Source organism: Drosophila takahashii, chromosome X (assembly GCF_030179915.1).
Source record: "Drosophila takahashii strain IR98-3 E-12201 chromosome X, DtakHiC1v2, whole genome shotgun sequence".
NCBI classification, from domain to species: domain Eukaryota; kingdom Metazoa; phylum Arthropoda; class Insecta; order Diptera; family Drosophilidae; genus Drosophila; species Drosophila takahashii.
This window is the reverse complement of record NC_091683.1, coordinates 18867981-18884702: the sequence shown is the minus strand read 5'-3', so window position 1 is coordinate 18884702 and position 16722 is coordinate 18867981. Positions and strand designations below refer to the sequence as shown.

General features: G+C 43.6%; 2 protein-coding genes across 2 annotated transcripts; one reads left to right on the top strand and one right to left on the bottom strand.

The window, feature by feature from the left end:
• Positions 1-220: 220 nt before the first annotated feature.
• On the top strand, positions 221-3933 carry ras (Inosine-5'-monophosphate dehydrogenase ras). The gene is made up of 6 exons (XM_017146881.2): positions 221-298; positions 456-727; positions 814-964; positions 1139-1790; positions 2662-3202; positions 3258-3933. The coding sequence occupies exons 2-6, from the start codon at positions 603-605 to the stop codon at positions 3361-3363; spliced, it is 1575 nt and encodes a 524-aa protein (XP_017002370.2). The 5' UTR covers positions 221-298; positions 456-602; the 3' UTR covers positions 3364-3933.
• Positions 3934-4985: 1052 nt separating this feature from the next.
• Rph (Rabphilin) lies at positions 4986-14221 on the bottom strand. Its single transcript, XM_017146895.3, has 5 exons — positions 14003-14221; positions 9145-9611; positions 6875-7725; positions 5488-5702; positions 4986-5428 (listed from the first exon to the last, which is right to left on the bottom strand). The coding sequence occupies exons 1-5, from the start codon at positions 14077-14079 to the stop codon at positions 5125-5127; spliced, it is 1914 nt and encodes a 637-aa protein (XP_017002384.2). The 5' UTR covers positions 14080-14221; the 3' UTR covers positions 4986-5124.
• Positions 14222-16722: the final 2501 nt, after the last annotated feature.

Below are 16722 nucleotides of genomic sequence, written 5' to 3'. Positions count from 1 at the left end.
AAAAAATATTTGTAATTTCAAAAGGATGTGCAATATAGATTCTCCTCTTTAACAAGCTAGTGTTCTTAGTAACCACAATAATTTATGAACGTTAACTTAAATTCGAAACCGATAGGCAGCGCGCGCCTTAGTGTGGCTGCAGCTCAGTTAGACCCCCGTTATCGCCCACCGAACCGTGGTAATATTTAGTGTATTTCCCTCGCATCCTGGGTGTATTTAAGCGGCCGCCCGGCGGTCACACCACTTGACGTACCTCATTCGCCCCGTGAGCACGCGGCACCTGGACTCCAGTGGACTGGTAAGATTCCCAACCATGTGCTCGCTGGCATCTTATCCTATACTTGGTCGCAGTCCAATTAACCTTTTTCCCCCGATATCAATTGTCTTCCCTTCCCCTCTTTCTCGCCGCCTCTCTCTCTGTGTGTGTGTATGTGCGCCTAATTGCGTCTCAAAAGCTCCCGAGGAATCCGAAAAGCAAATCCCTTAGAGAACAGGAGACCATCCGAAAGCGAAACAAACGGCGGTGTTTATCTCTATCTGGCTTGTTTTTGTCAACGCTCCCCGTTTGTTGACTGTTTCCCCGGGTTGAACGCACGCGGAAAATGGAGGGCAAGACGAAGGTGAATGGCTTTGTGGGATCATCGAAAGATTCCCAGGTGGAGGAGAATCTGCAGGACGGCCTGAGCTGCCGGGAACTCTTCCAGAACGGCGACGGACTCACCTACAAGTAAGTGATCCTGGAGCCCCAAATCATCTCATTATAATTAACCCAGCTAGAAGACTAATTGAATGAAAATCCCACCCTCCCCATAGCGACTTTCTCATTTTACCCGGCTACATAGACTTCACCGCCGAGGAGGTCGACCTCAGCTCGCCGCTGACCAAGTCGCTGACCTTGCGGGCACCGCTGGTTAGCTCGCCCATGGACACGGTAACCGAATCGGAGATGGCCATCGCCATGGCGGTAAGTATCCAGTAACCATAATATACCATTCATGGCCCAGAACCGCTGGCGGGTTCGCCTGAGCTGTGCTAGCCTGTGGTTGTAACTCAACACTCTTATGCGCCTCTCTAACCGCCAATGTTTCTATCCAAAAATCACCATCCACCATTTGATCCATTTGAATCCCGCGCGCAGCTGTGTGGTGGCATTGGCATCATCCATCACAACTGCACGCCGGAATACCAGGCGTTGGAGGTGCACAAGGTTAAGAAGTACAAGCACGGCTTCATGCGCGACCCCTCGGTGATGTCGCCCACGAATACGGTGGGGGATGTGCTGGAGGCGAGGCGGAAGAACGGCTTCACCGGCTATCCTGTCACCGAGAACGGCAAGCTGGGCGGCAAGCTGCTGGGCATGGTCACGTCGCGGGACATCGACTTCCGTGAGAACCAGCCGGAGGTCCTTCTCGCCGACATCATGACCACCGAGCTGGTCACGGCCCCCAATGGCATCAATCTGCCCACGGCGAACGCCATTCTGGAGAAGAGCAAGAAGGGCAAGCTGCCGATTGTCAATCAGGCCGGCGAACTGGTGGCCATGATCGCCCGCACGGACTTGAAGAAGGCTCGCTCCTACCCGAACGCCTCCAAGGACTCCAACAAGCAGCTCCTCGTCGGCGCCGCCATCGGAACGCGGGCGGAGGACAAGGCGCGACTCGGCCTCCTGGTGGCCAACGGCGTCGACGTCATCGTGCTCGACTCCTCGCAGGGCAACTCCGTCTACCAGGTGGAGATGATCAAGTACATCAAGGAGACCTATCCGAATCTCCAGGTCATCGGCGGCAATGGTGAGTCTATATTTATACCCGCTACTTGTAGAGAAGAAAGTATGTAACAGGTAAAAAGCAGCATTTGCTACCCTATAAAGTCGATAACCATGTCCGTATGAACGATGAGATCTCGGAAACTACATAAACTAGAAAGTTAGGATTAGCCACACATATTCTTGGGTTTTGTAGACAGCGCCTGTTTTATTCAGCTGAGAGCCACGCCCACTCCAACGCCCACAATCACTTTTTTTAAATAGCCTGGCGTCCATATCTTTACAGATTTTTCATTTTGTTGTGTTTCGAAATGTAGAAGAAAATTTTCAAATCGGACAAACCATTTAAAAGTTATGAGCAAAAATTGAAATAGCCGATAGATGGCGCTTTCTAAAATAATGCAAAATGGTTGAGGGTCAATAGTCTAGATAGGCTGTTTTTATGAATTGAATTTCTTTCGTAGCTTGGTAAAAAGCAACAATTTTGCATATTATTCTATAAATTTTAGTGTTAAAAAAAATACAATATTTCAAATAAATAAATATTTTAGGGAAAGAGAATTTTGGCAGAGCTAATAAAGTAATAGAGGTAAAATTCATATACTGCAACATATTCCACATTTTCCGAATCAGCAAATAAATAGAGCACCCAAAGCTTTCAGATAAAGTCGTCTAATTAAGATTTGAGTGCAATTATATTACTACTATCTGCCGCTATGACTAATTACGTGGCGATCAAGTACACATTATTGTGGCAATAATGAATTGGGTTCAACCATATTGTTATCTTTAGTATCACGAGATGGGGGTACATTTCATTTGCTTTAAAAGGGCTACGTGAGTTAACAAACTAAAATCGACTTAAAACTAATTTAAATGCCTCTCTCTTTTTCCAGTGGTAACCCGTGCCCAGGCCAAAAATCTCATCGAGGCTGGCGTCGATGGTCTTCGCGTAGGCATGGGCTCCGGCTCCATCTGCATCACCCAGGAGGTGATGGCCTGCGGCTGTCCCCAGGCCACGGCCGTCTACCAGGTGTCCACGTACGCCCGCCAGTTCGGAGTGCCCGTAATTGCCGACGGAGGCATTCAGTCGATTGGGCACATTGTGAAGGCAATTGCCTTGGGCGCCAGCGCCGTGATGATGGGCTCCCTGCTGGCCGGCACATCGGAGGCTCCGGGCGAGTACTTCTTCTCGGATGGCGTGCGCCTAAAGAAGTACCGCGGCATGGGCTCCCTGGAGGCCATGGAGCGCGGCGATGCCAAGGGCGCGGCCATGTCGCGCTACTACCACAACGAGATGGACAAGATGAAGGTGGCCCAGGGCGTCAGCGGCAGCATTGTGGACAAGGGCAGTGTGCTGCGCTACTTGCCGTATTTGGAGTGCGGACTGCAGCACAGCTGTCAGGATATCGGTGCCAATTCGGTGAATAAGTTGAGGTGAGTCAGGGCAATCCCTTATCAATCATCATTCTCATTCCGTCTTTTTTTTTAGGGATATGATCTACAACGGCCAACTGCGCTTCATGAAGCGCACCCATTCCGCTCAGCTGGAGGGCAATGTCCACGGCCTCTTCAGCTACGAGAAGCGTCTCTTCTAACATACGACCACGGCTGCACAGGAAATGGGCAGCGGAGGAGTGGCTGCCCCTGTCCATCAGCAGCATCAGCAGCAGCAGCAGCATCGCCACCGATCTGGAGCAAACAACCTGCTCGACTACAACCGCCTATTCGATCGCAAGTGAATAGCGCACCCTTTTCCCTCTGGAGTTTTACCAGTGTTAGGTTAAGTCTTGTTGGACTCGCCGACGTTAACGATATATAGACATACAGATTCCCTTTTTTGGTTGCGCCGGAGGTTACCTCGAATCGCCCGCACACATGTGTATACCCAATCCATCTGTCTGGAAGGCAGAATCGTAATATTAAGTGTTTACAGGTCGTCTGATCTGCATAGAAACTATGTAATCTTCATATATTGGCTATATGCATATATATCTTTACCTACATCGAGCGCAACGCGTTGGTTGGCCGCTTACTTATTTGGCACGCTATATGTATATAGATGTTAATCTCTATTTGTATAGTGTTGGATGTTTATACTATTATGATGAAGCTCGCTTCAAGTTTTAAAACTCTGCCAAACTTATTAAATGTGAACTGAAACTAAATGGAAAGTATTTCGAAGGGATTTATTAATTATTACGGGGGCTAAACTTTATCAGCAGATTCTGAAAGGGGTTTATAGCTTATCAGTACGTTAAATAATGTAATATGTTTTCGGTTTTGGGGCGTAGATAATGGATTTCTGCCTTTAGGCTGGCCAAAAGCTTTTGAAAAGCGGTGGAAAAGCTTGAGTAAAACTTGAGCCATTGAAAAAAAATGTAATAGATTTTATTGGGGCGTAGACAGGACTTTTTTATATGTTTTTATTTTTGTTTTAAGTTTATTTATATGATATATTCTTTTCCATCTTTAAGTATACAAACCCCTTTGCAATAAAGCCTTCGATACTTTTTGAGAATATAGATTTATATATTTCGATATATTGAAGTACATAAGTATACGTTTGATTATAGATTGAATTTAGCAATGAATCGAAAAGATTTTGATGTTGGTTAACCCTTGGTAAGGACACTTAAATAAGCTATATACAGTGTACAAAAATGTCGTTAGGAGCCAAAGTATAGACATAGAAAATTGGGGTTAAGTACGAGATTTTGGAAAGCAGTCACTCAAACACACACAACACTCCTAGCGCTATCTCGCTCTCTAGCTTGTTCTCGCTTACTCACACCCACTCAGGCTTATCAAAAATATATGTATATAATATATATATGTATGTATATGTTAATATATATGTGTATATTTGGAGCTAAAGCCTTATTTCCGCGACCTGATTTCTCTCCTTAGTTTTGCGATATAACGTCCTCTATTTATTAATAAATTCCAATTACTAAAATAGGTCATTAGTTTCATAAAGAAAAGCTATACTACTAAGAACTAAAATATTCAAAATGCTGTTACTTAAAATATTAAATGTTGAAAGTACAAAAAATGGAGTAAGAAGTTATGGTAAATATCTATATAGGAAACATTGTAGTTAAAATATACCTGGGACATGAAAATCTAATCGATTACTAAACATTATTGTTAACTTTAATAACAAGCTAGATAAAAAAAAAATTAAATCTGAAAAAAAAGGATATTTTAAAAGCTATTGACTGGACTTCCGGTTCGTAACTGGGCTGAGAAATCAGTTCGTGAAAATGTGTCTTATAGGAAAAGATCCATGACGGTCCAGATAAGATCGAACCGATTGGACTGGGGACTTTGGGGCGAGTGGGGATTGGATGGGTCTCTCAGTGGGCGGGATTGTCGGGGGCGAGGCAATGCCATTTCTCGTGGAAGTGGTCGGGCAATCGGATGCAGTCGAGCCACTGCTGCAGGCGGTCGCCCTTGCTCTGGGCGCCCAGCTGCAGGCTGCCGAGGAAGTCGTTGCTCTTGCCGAGATCCTTGTCCCAGACGGTCAGGATGAGCATCTCCTTGTTGAGGTCGTGGGGACTCGCCTCGAAGTAGAACTCCTCGTTGTAGATGGGATTGAGCGTGCGCCACTTGACGCTGGTCTTGTGCTTCTTGTTCTTGTGCGCATCCGGCTTGAGTTGGCTGTTTGGGATGGATAATCGGGTTAATTGGGGAATATTAGTTTAAGAGAACTAACTCACATCTTGACGAAGGGATCGGAGCTGCCGTTGTTGTCCATGGCCATCAGATTGATGCACTGCTTCACGTTCACCACCAGCGCCCTCCGTTTCGTATTGTAGCACAAGGAGAGCAGCATCTTGCCGTTTGGCCAATTCTGGGCCAACTCCGCCGCGTTGCTGTACTGGTCCTCCACGCCCAGGGGCACCGAAATGCGGTACTGCGATGTGCTGTGCACCTGAAAAGGAATCATTCGAATTGAGCGATTTTATTTAATCTTTAAAACAAAGGTGTTCAAAAGTATGCAACACTTTATTTTGGGTCTGAAATTCGAAATTTTCTTGAATACTTTGCATACTTTTTGACATCTTTAAAGGATTCCTTGAAAACGATGCTATTAAATCTTTTCAAAAGGTGTCGAAAAGTATGCAACACTTTATTTTAGGTATACTTTGCATACCTCTTGACTTCTTTAAACCATTTTTCGGAAGCCGGTTTATTACTAACTCCGAATAGTGCACAACCTCAGGACACAAAACACTTTATAGCCCCCGTTACCCTTTTTTGTCCACCACCGACTTTCTACTTCCGTTGCTAGTTTATATATTTTGAAAACCAATTACTACTTAGTTGTTGCAACCGAGGAGAAGTTAAAAGCCAGAGAAAAGCACCCAACTGTATGAAGTACTTAGCTTTACACAATTAACCGAATTTTCCTTTGTGCCAGAACGTTTGTGCATAAATTCAGTTGGTAGCAAAGGATATGCCGGGGGGCTTTATAAGCAATTACGCTTTTCGACGGTTGCAAAGCTCTGCACAGTGAGAAAAACCACTATGGTTTTGAAATTGCCGGTTAGGGTGTCTAAAAGTATGTAGCAATATATTTTAAGGAGGAAAGTCCTGAAGGTAGAGCTTGAAAATGATCGAAATGTTCGATATTTTGAAGGGAAAACCCAAATTAAATATCGAGAAATAGCAGGCTGTCGATATTTAACCTTAAGAAAGTCTTTAGATTTTCCATAGCAAACTTTCAGACACCTTTATAGGAGATTGGAAAAATTCTGCGGTTTTAATTAGTCCGTAGTTATTTCGATTTCACTATTCCTCGGCCGCTAGGGTGTCTAAAAGTATGCAGCAATATATTTTAAGTGGGAAAGTTCTTAAGATAGAGCTTGAAAATGATCGATATGTTCGATATTTTTGATAATTTGTTTTGAAGGTTTTGAAGGGAAAACACTAATTAAATATCGAAAAATATCAGACTGTCGATATTTTACCTTAAGTCTTTAGATTTTTCATAGCATACTTTCAGACACTTTTATAGGAGATTTAAAAAAATTCTGTGGTTTTACCTAGCCCTTTAATATTTCGATTTCTCTATTCTTCCAGTGCACCCCGAACCGAACTCACCGTGGAAAGGCAGACCTTGGCCGCGCCGAGGAAGTCGTGCCCGTACTTGTCGTCGTCGAAGAGGGCCACGTAGAGCAGCGAGTTGCCCAGCTCCTCGGGCTCCACGCCGACGAACTGCAGCGTCTCGTTGAACTCCGGATTGCGGGTCTTGTGCACCGTCTTGGTGCGCTGCCACCGCGTGTACTTGGTGTGCGCCTCCGGCGTGATGATGTTCAGCTTGCAGTAGGGGTCCGCCAGTCCGGCGGCGTCCATGGCCGGCAGATCCCGGGCCCGCACCATGGTGCAGTCGAGGCTGTGGAAGGCCTCCCGGTAGCTGATGGCGATCTCCAGCCAGCCGAGCAGCGGATCCCGGCAGTGCAGCTGCTGCTGCTGATGTTGCTGCTGCTGCTGCTGGAATTGCGATTGCGATTGGGAGTTGCCCGAGTTGTTGGATCCGGAACCGGAACTATCGCTGATCGACCAGGAGGAGCTGACGGAGCCGCGACGCAGGAAGCTGCTCTCCCGGCGCAACTTGGACATGCTGACGCTGTCGTATTCCGGGCACTCCGAGGGCCGTTGGCTCTGCTGGCGGCCAAAGAAGAAGGAGTTGGACAACTTGCGCTCGCCGCCATCGATGAAGCTGCGTATGGAGCCGTAGGCCCTCAGCCGGAAGCTATCCTCCCGCTGCAGTCGGTTCGCGGAGACGCCCTTGGTTATGCCACCAATGCCCAGTGCCCCGGCGTCCACCTCGTCCTCCGGCTCCGAGTGGCCGCTGCTGCTGGAGCTGCTGTCGTTCACCCGGATCGTTAGCTTCTTTACCCGCGCCGGACGCGTCGGCGTCGCATGGCAGCTTTGAACGGCCCGCGTGTCTCCTGCGATTACAGAGACAAATACAGCGATTAGCGATCAATTCGATTGGTTATCGATTTTCCCGATGGCAAGTGCTCTCAATCGAATCGTTGGGGGATTTGGAATGAAGCAATACCTTTACAACATTCCGATTCTCTGATTCCGATTCAAGCGATAATAGCGATAGTCGTACGGTATCGGTATCGATAGCAATCGCAATCGAAATGCACCTAAAACTGACCTGACCACTGTGGCTATCAGATTCCGATTCACAGACTGCGATCTTTTCGATAAGCGATAAACTAGACAGAACCCCGATTATAGCGATGGGCGGACGATGATAATAGCGATAGTCGTTGATAGGTCGATAAGTCGAAGGTAATTAGTGGTGTTGCTCTGAATGAAAGCTTATATCTATCGACGACTGATGAGTTTTAGCTGGAATGGGAGAAACATCAGTGGAATTCGAGAAGAATTCGCGTGTCTTGATTAATTTCATTGTCACTTTTTGTCGAACCGATTTGGAGTTGGAATTGTCAAATGACTCTGAACGAACTACACTTATTGACTGTTTTATTTGAACCCATCCAGTTGAAGCTCTGATTATGGTTACCATAAAGAAGCGTCTATAACGATTTATTTGGAATTGGACTATGGGTATGGAAACATTTCATGATGTTCCTGAAACGAAATTCGAAAACAATTGTTTAGCTGTTTTTAAAAAGCATTTGTGGGTTCCGTGGGTGTCTAACATTCAGCATTACACCAATAAAATTAATTTGTTTGTTTCAAGAATAGTTGTTGTAACTGGTTTACTAAATATGTTTTTAAATACTTGCTGGGACTTGGGATATTTAAAAAAATAAATTTTTAAAAATTCAAATAAATATTCTGATAGTGGAAATATAAGGAACCCATTGTAATATTTATAATGGTTTTGTGTAAATAGTATAGTGTACTTGTTGAATATTTAAGAGTTTCCGCACTTTGTGTTTCCTGTGAAGAAATCGCCTTTGGCTTTAGTGCTTTTCGAGAGATTAAAAATTAATGTGGAATTTTGCATGTCGCGCGGCCTTGAAAGCTTTTGTCTGAATCTATACAATTAAATATGTGACCTTGTCATTGGACAACATGAAATGTAAGTAAAAATACATTAAATTTAATGTACCAAACAAAAAGGATAAAAAAAGTCTGTGTGCTTTAAATAATACTTGAAATAATGCTAAATAAAACTTCCTTAGGTGGGAAGGGGTTCCACATTTGTATTTGGCAAACTAATGTTATTGTCCTTGCATTGCTGTGGGGTTCCGTAGGATTCCGAACCGCCTTGGGAGCTTAGCTTTAAGGAATGAGGGCAAAGGGTTTGAATTCCTGGCACGTTCTAGCCTGCTATCTTTCGCTACCATTCACAACCCCCTACCGCCCTGAAAAAACCCACCCACCTGCCATGGATCCGGGGTGTCCCGGGGTGGGAATGGGCGTGGCACTGGCGCTGCGCGGCATATCGTACTTGGGCAGGCCCTTGAAGAACCAGGCGCCCGACTTCTTCCACATCTCGCGCGTCTCGGAGCAGATGCGGCACAGCCAGATCTCCCGGGACCGCTCGCTGGTGTGGTAGCGGATGTTGATGTCCACGCTGCACTTGGCGCACACCGACTGGCGGCAGTCCTCGCACAGGATGCGCTGCGGCCGCAGGATGCCGAAGGCGTCGCCGCAGAGGCGGCAGCAGTTGGGCCCCCGCTCCACCGCATGCTGCTTGATCTTCTCGACCCGCTCCACCAGACGACCCACCCGCTGCCGCTCGGCCACCTCGATCTCCTCGTTGCGCCGGATCACCGAGATGATGGCCTCCTGCTCCTCCGGACGCAGCGGTTCGCTGGTCTTCGAGCTGCTCCAGCCGGCTTTTAATCTGCCAGGAAATCAGAAAGGTAAATGGAACATTAATTAGTGGTAGAGAGATGTCTTTACATTTTAAGCTATTTTCAAGGATTCTAAAAACGTAAAACTACCCTTAAAGTATTTTAAAACAACATTTTATATTTTCCACTGCATACTTTTAGGATCATTTATAAATGATTTCAAACAGACTATCATTTCTGTAGGCCACCGATTCTTAAATTGTGTATTGCAGAAAGTTTTAAGTAGAGCTTGAAAAAATATCGACAGTTTGCTATTCCTCGATATTAAATATGTCTTTTACCAATTAAATATCGATATTATCGTATCTATATTTTGAAAAATGGAAAAGATATCAACAGTTTGCCTATTCTCGATATTAAATATGTCTTTTCCTCGAAAGCATCGATATTATCGAATCTATTTGTTTTAAATATCGAAATTATCGATAATTTGAAAGCTAAATAATTAATTTGACATCGATCTTAATTTCTCGTTAACTCGGATCGAGAGGGATGGCGGTTAAATTATTAACGCAACGGCTTCTACGCAAATGTGTAAAAGGTGTAAAAATGGGCGGGCCAGGGATGAGTGGCTGCCTAATGAGCATCGTTAGTTGTGGGTCGCCTAATGCGGTTTCCATGTTGCCCAGCCACTTGGCCAAAAATGTCGGGTTCAAAGTTAATTAACTCGTTCATGCTGTTGGGTCCCAAGTGCTCGGTTCATTTCACCCATTACTCAAACGGCGGAGGAGACCCGAATTCGGTTTGAAAGAGCCAAAAGCATGGTTTCCATTTTCACAGCAGTAATACAAGTATTTTTTTAATATTAAATTAAATAGGAAAATAGTCAAAATCACTGGGGTTTTGAAACATTTTATAAAGGGGCCTACAAGTATGCAGTGAAATAAATCCATCGCTCATCGGGAGTCAAAATATACAGTTGCATACTTTGAGGCACCTCTATAAGTGATTTTAAAACCCTAAAAACTTTATTTTTATGGAAAACAACGAGTTTTTAACCCTTGGCTGGCTCATTTGCATTGCTCCTGATTGTTCCGTTGCGGCATGTTATGCTTGAGCTTCGTTTTCGAGTGGGTGCGTGTTGCCTTCACGTCGGGTTTATTGACTTCCCGTGTACGTATGTACATATATACATATAGCCATCTGATTGCGTGGCCATGCGAGTTGGCTCCACAGTTTTCCCTTTTGTGTGTGTGTTTTTTGGGCGGGTGGGCGTTGGCCTAAATGCCCTTGCAGGTTCCTTAACATAATAATTAAATTACAAATTCGGTTAGTGCTCTATCAACATTTGCCTCTGTGGCAACGAGTTTTTCCCCGAATAAGCAAATAAATAGGGAGCCGCACTCCGGGCACTCAGAGTTTCGTCCCGATCGAGGCACTTGAGTGACATTTAACCCATGTCCTGGGGACAGAAACAGGGATAAAGTCCTGTCGTGTCGTGTCCTGTTCTGTCCTGCGACTCGAGTTGAGCCCCCAAATTGATGGTTGGGCCGGAGTTTATTGTTACAAAAAATCTGATTGTTTCATACTGAGCTCGACCATGAACTTAACGGCGAATTCAGTATCTGTCAGGGAAAAAAACAATGAGCGAAAATAAAAATAACTTTTCTTACAGATGACTGCATGACGAAGTCAATTGGTGGCCTTAACGTGACTTACACGAAAAGTAATCCATCTAAGGATAAGCAGTGAATTCGTTATCAAAGACGGAATTCACCGTGAAATGACTTTATTTTGGGTGCATTAATAAGAAGGAAATTACATTGGAACATTAATAACCAGAAAAATAATTGGAAACAAGGGGAGTTACTGCCTTGCTGTAGAAAAATATACACAATACTATAAAAGATTGAAATTTATATGTATTTTTCCTTAAAAACATCGATATTATCGAATCGATATTGTGAAAATATCGAAAATATCGATAAATAAAAAGCTCTAATTAGAATATTCCAAAATTGTTCATTTATTGGACAAAAGGAAATATTATCCCATTAGGTAAAACTATGTAAAATAGAATATTCAATTTATGGAATCATCTTAATATGCTCAATTATGTATGTAATGTCCATAGCATGATTGTAATGATTCATAGATTTTTGTCACGTTTCTGTCAAGTTCGAAAACTCTTTCAAGTCTCGAAACTTTGCGCAATGTGCTTATTTGAAAAGTTTTCGCACAAGAGCAAACCTAAAAGTCTGGTCCTAACAATGAGAAGCCTCAATTTACCTCAATTCACAATTGTACTTGGGCTCCTTTCAGTTCGAAAGCGAAATTAAACTAAGGAAAAAGAGCAAGGCAAGGAATAAATAAAAACGTGAAGCTCGATTTCCCTCCTTTTGAAAGGAGGATTTAAATTCAATACTCTGTAGCTTTATTATATTCGAGAGTTCTTGGAATTCTCCGCAGCCGTTATGTATTTCGATATGTGAGTCGACTCGTAGTTCCTTTCTGACATCCCCATTCCCCTTTTTTCTTGAGGAGGATGATGATTTCCGAATAAAGAGGCGACAGCCTCTGTTACTTTGCGGCCTGAGCTGAATTTAATAAAAGTCAAAGTGCTTGTCGCCAGATTTGGTGGCCTGGCAAAGATCGTCTCATTTGCATAGTTAAGCATGCCAAACGCACTGGAGAAGTGTCTGGATTCTGGATTCTGGAGTCTGAAGTCTGGATTCTGGCATGTGGCCGCGATTTGAGTTTCACGTTAATTCTCCATCTCCACTTGCCTTTTAGCTTCTTTCACTTCTTTGGCTCTCTGTGGGTGTGGATGTGGGACTCCGACTCCCTTGAGCTGTAATTTGAATTTCAAGTACGGAGCCAATGCCACGAGCTCAGTGCTCAGTGCTCAGTGCTCGGGCTCCCTTCGAGCAACCCCAAACCAGGTCCACCCTGACCTCCCTGTAACCCCTCTTCACTCGCTGGCAAAGTCAAAAGCTCTTTGTTTCTATGCTGCTGTGTGTTAGGGTGGACCTTGGCTGCCTTAAAAAGCCCTTTTACTGATTTTAAAATTCCAAAAACAGGTACCCTGGAAATACAATGTTACTCATACGCAGTGTTGCAACCGAGCATTAACTGATTTACTAAATAATTACACATTACATCTATATCTATGTGATATCATTCCGTTGTTTAAAAATTTTTTTTTTAATTACACATTATATTACTGAGGAAAAATCTATCGCTGCTCTTTGAAATGATATCATTCTTCAAAACTTAAAAATAAACCCTTAATTAAATCCTTGCAATTTTCAATTTATCCAAGCAGCATAAAACCCACCCATTTTCTTTTTATAGAGTCCTTTTTAAAATGCAACGAGGTTTTTGCTAATTTGTTTCTTACTATTTTCTGTCCTCCACCATCTGAGGTATATAATTAAATCATGTCCACCCCAATTTGCTTGTCTGCGTGCGGGAGCGTGAGTGCTTACAATGTTGCGGGCGAGCGGAAGTGTAAATTGCACACTTGAAACCTGCCAACCTTCACCTCCCCCGCCCCCTGACCACCACCCCCCGGACCACCCACACCCACAAACTACCCCGCTGTGCGTGTCTGTGTGCGGCTTTTTGTATTTTTAATGCGCCCAAGTCGCATTTACAGTCAGCTGGGATTGATTTGAGTAGAGTCGGGTTGAGTTGGTTGGCCCCAAACAGTATGCTATGCGGAGCATATGTTGGGGATATCGGGGGATATTTTTTGGATTGGTGGATTTTCGGGTGTTTCGCAAAATCATGTAAATGGCCCTCGCGCCTTTTTTCTTTTTTTTCTCTCATTTTTATTTAAGCTCTCCGTCAATTGCAATAAATAAATGAAAGCCCCAGCGAGGGGCCATAAAAATAAAACTCTGGGTGTCGTAAAGAATTGAGCGTTATTAAATTTTAATTAATCTGTCAGCATGCAACAATTATGATTAGAAAGGCACATGGTCACACGCGGCTTTCCTTGAAGAGCACAGCAACAACAACAACAACAACAACACACTTGACAGCTCAGGGACACTCTATATCATATGTCCCTATATGTATATCCCCCTCTCTCTCTCTCTTCCTCTCTTCATCCTTCGCTGTGTGAGTGCGCACATGTATTTGATTTGATTAGGCTTTCGGCTAATCAGCCGCAACCACTCACACACACACACACAGTCAAAGTTAATTAAATTATGACTAAAGCTTTTGTCACATTGTCGCTGGTTGTTTTTGTTTTTAGCACACAGACACACACCGCAAAAAAATAGAAAAAACAAAACTGAAAGCACCGTTATCATTGCAGCTGCTGTGACGCACTCAAACGAAAGCCAATTGTTGCATTTCAATGCCATTTTCGAGGATAATGCGCCTAATACACCGTATGCACTATACACACTGCAAAATGCACCGTACTTACTTGGCACGCAGGGCCAGTTGCCTGTCGCTCGGGCAGACAAACTTGTTGGCCGTATTGTTGCGATTCTGGAAGTCCATCGTGTCCTGTCACATTATATTCGCATGGGGCCGAGCCTCTCCAGCCTGTTCTGTTTGGCTTTGGAATACGGAGTGTTTGGTTCTTTCGGGTTTGGCGGCAAGGAGCCTGCGAAGCTGCGAGGCTGCGAAGCGGTACGAAACGGATGCGAAAACACGTCCGAAAGCGCGAGCAGCTGGTGTGCGACTGCGACTGACGCAACGCAACGCGGCTGAAAGGAACGAATGGAGTCAGGCCTTCAGACCGTTATCGCAGCCGCCAGAGGTGGCACTTCTGAGTTCGGGGACTATCGAAAAAGGATACGTGATCGAACAGTAACTTCAGGGGAAACAGTAACCATCTTCACTTTACAGGATAACGGAAAATGGATTTTCATAGCATACTTCACAGCGGTCGTTGAAATTTCAAAATCAATTATCTGATTTTCAATTTTTTATTATTATTTCTTAAATGCCATAAATTACATGAAATATCTCCTGAAATTCATCCAAATTTATAAAATATGCTAGGCCATAATGTTTATTATTATATTTGAACATGAAATATCTCCTGAAATTCATAAAATATCCCAAGCAATAATGTATTTTATTATATTGGAATACTGTATCAAAAATAAAAAGGTAATAGAACGAAGAAAATTTTAAACTTTTGGCTTTAAATATCTATTAAAAGATACAATAGTTTTAAGGCCCCGATATTAGTGTGAGTTACAAAATGAAAAACTTTTATAAGGTCCCTGCCGAACTGGGGTAATTTCGTAGAGTTGATCGATAGGTCCATAGTAATACAGAGGGGCCATCCCTGAAAACTATCGCCATGACTGCCTCCGCAGCTCCCCTCGCCCCGCCTGTTGCACAGTGGAGTCGGCTAACGACCATATGGCCACGCGCAGGAAGATACCAAAGTGCCGGGAACCGAGGGGGAGGAGGAGGCGGAGGTTGGGTTGTGCTGGAGCTTTGTCATATTTGCACGCGCACAGGCCGAAAGCAAAGCTCGCGGCCCCAAGCCTTCTGAAACGCACACAAATGGTGTTGTCGCATTTGTTATGTTTTCTAGCAGCTGAAATAAAGGATATCTCTTCTACCAAAAAGAATTGTTCCGAAAAATATATATATAGAAATATATACAATTTTTAATGGTAAGATTTACTTCTGACACTCGAACCATCTCATTTAAGAATTGATGTATTTTTTGTTAGAAAAAACTCTATTATATGGATTGTCATAGATTTTGCTTTGCGTTTAAAAAGTTACTTAACAAAAAAATATGGAAATTTTTGGCGAGATAAAAGCCAAGGGGTCCGCACTGGAGACAGTTTCCGACTCTCTTTTTCGCTCGCTCTTGCGGGCTTTGACCTGTCTGTCCCGCTTTCACGCAACATAATTGTATTGCATACTTTCCCGGTAAGGCTTTTGTTGAAAAAGAAAAAAATCACTTTTTCAATGCGGATTCGGCGACAAGAAGCCAAAGTGTGCAGAATTCCAAGCGCCGAAGGATTCAGAGACTGAGTTCGAGCTTAGAGAATGTCATTCCTGCCAGAGGTAGAATTCTGCAAAGGGGTTAAATCATAATTTTTTGCTTAAATTGTCAAAAATTAATAATGTTCAGGTTGTAATGCCAATCGAATTTAATTACGTGTTCAACGAGGTAAGGCTTTCCATATTTGGATCATTATTTCAATTTTTATGACCAAAATACTATTTTTTGTGTGGAAAATCTGGATTTTGATTTTTGGTACAAATTCGAAATTTTTCCTAATCGATTTTTGGCTGTAACTTAGCCAAAAATGGTCCCAAATCAAAAAGGCGTACGGTTTTGAGCAGCTAACAACCTAAAAATGAATATCAGTAGACTTTTCGTTTGATTTAAAAAAAAATAAATTTTGGACCCAATTTTCACTTTTTTGATAAGGGGTTACATCATGATTTTTTGCGAAAATTGGCAAGAATTAAAAATTTCCAGGTGTTAATGCAGATCGATTGGGAAATATGGCATTTAATATTTGGATCATTATTTCATTTTTTATGACCAAAATACTATATTTTTTTGGGTGGAAAGTCAGGACTTTGATTTTTGGTACAAATTCGAAATTTGTCTTTTTGCTGTGACTTGGACAAAAATGGTTCCAAATCAAAAGGCGTACTGAGATCCCAAGGTCCTTTTTTTCCGGAATGACGTTGAAGTGGTGTGAAAACGGGAGGAAGATGAAAGTTTTACGACCCAAAACGGAGGCTTTGCTCCTCGCTTCGTTGAGGTGTACATATCAACATCAAACAATGTCAAAGGCGACAGGACAGGCGATTGCCGTGCCACGCACGTACATATCCTGCGACTCCTGCGTCTGTCTGTGTGTCTGTCTGTGAGGGGGGGTGGTGCCACACCCACCTACGCAGCCGAGTGGAATTTATGCAGCCAAAACTACTGGGCATCACCCCTTTTCTCTTTGCTGTGTGTCCATTTTAAATAAATGCTGACAGCTAAATGAAAATATTTAATGTACGTGCAAAGTCGTCCTGGTCGGCTGACATTTCGCACGTCTCGTCCTTTTGGTCCTGTCCAACTGTCTCTCGGTCCATCCAATCCAAGCAAGAGTGTGTTGTGTAGTGTAGTGTTGACACTGTGTGACGGCTTTCGCCGTTTCGCCG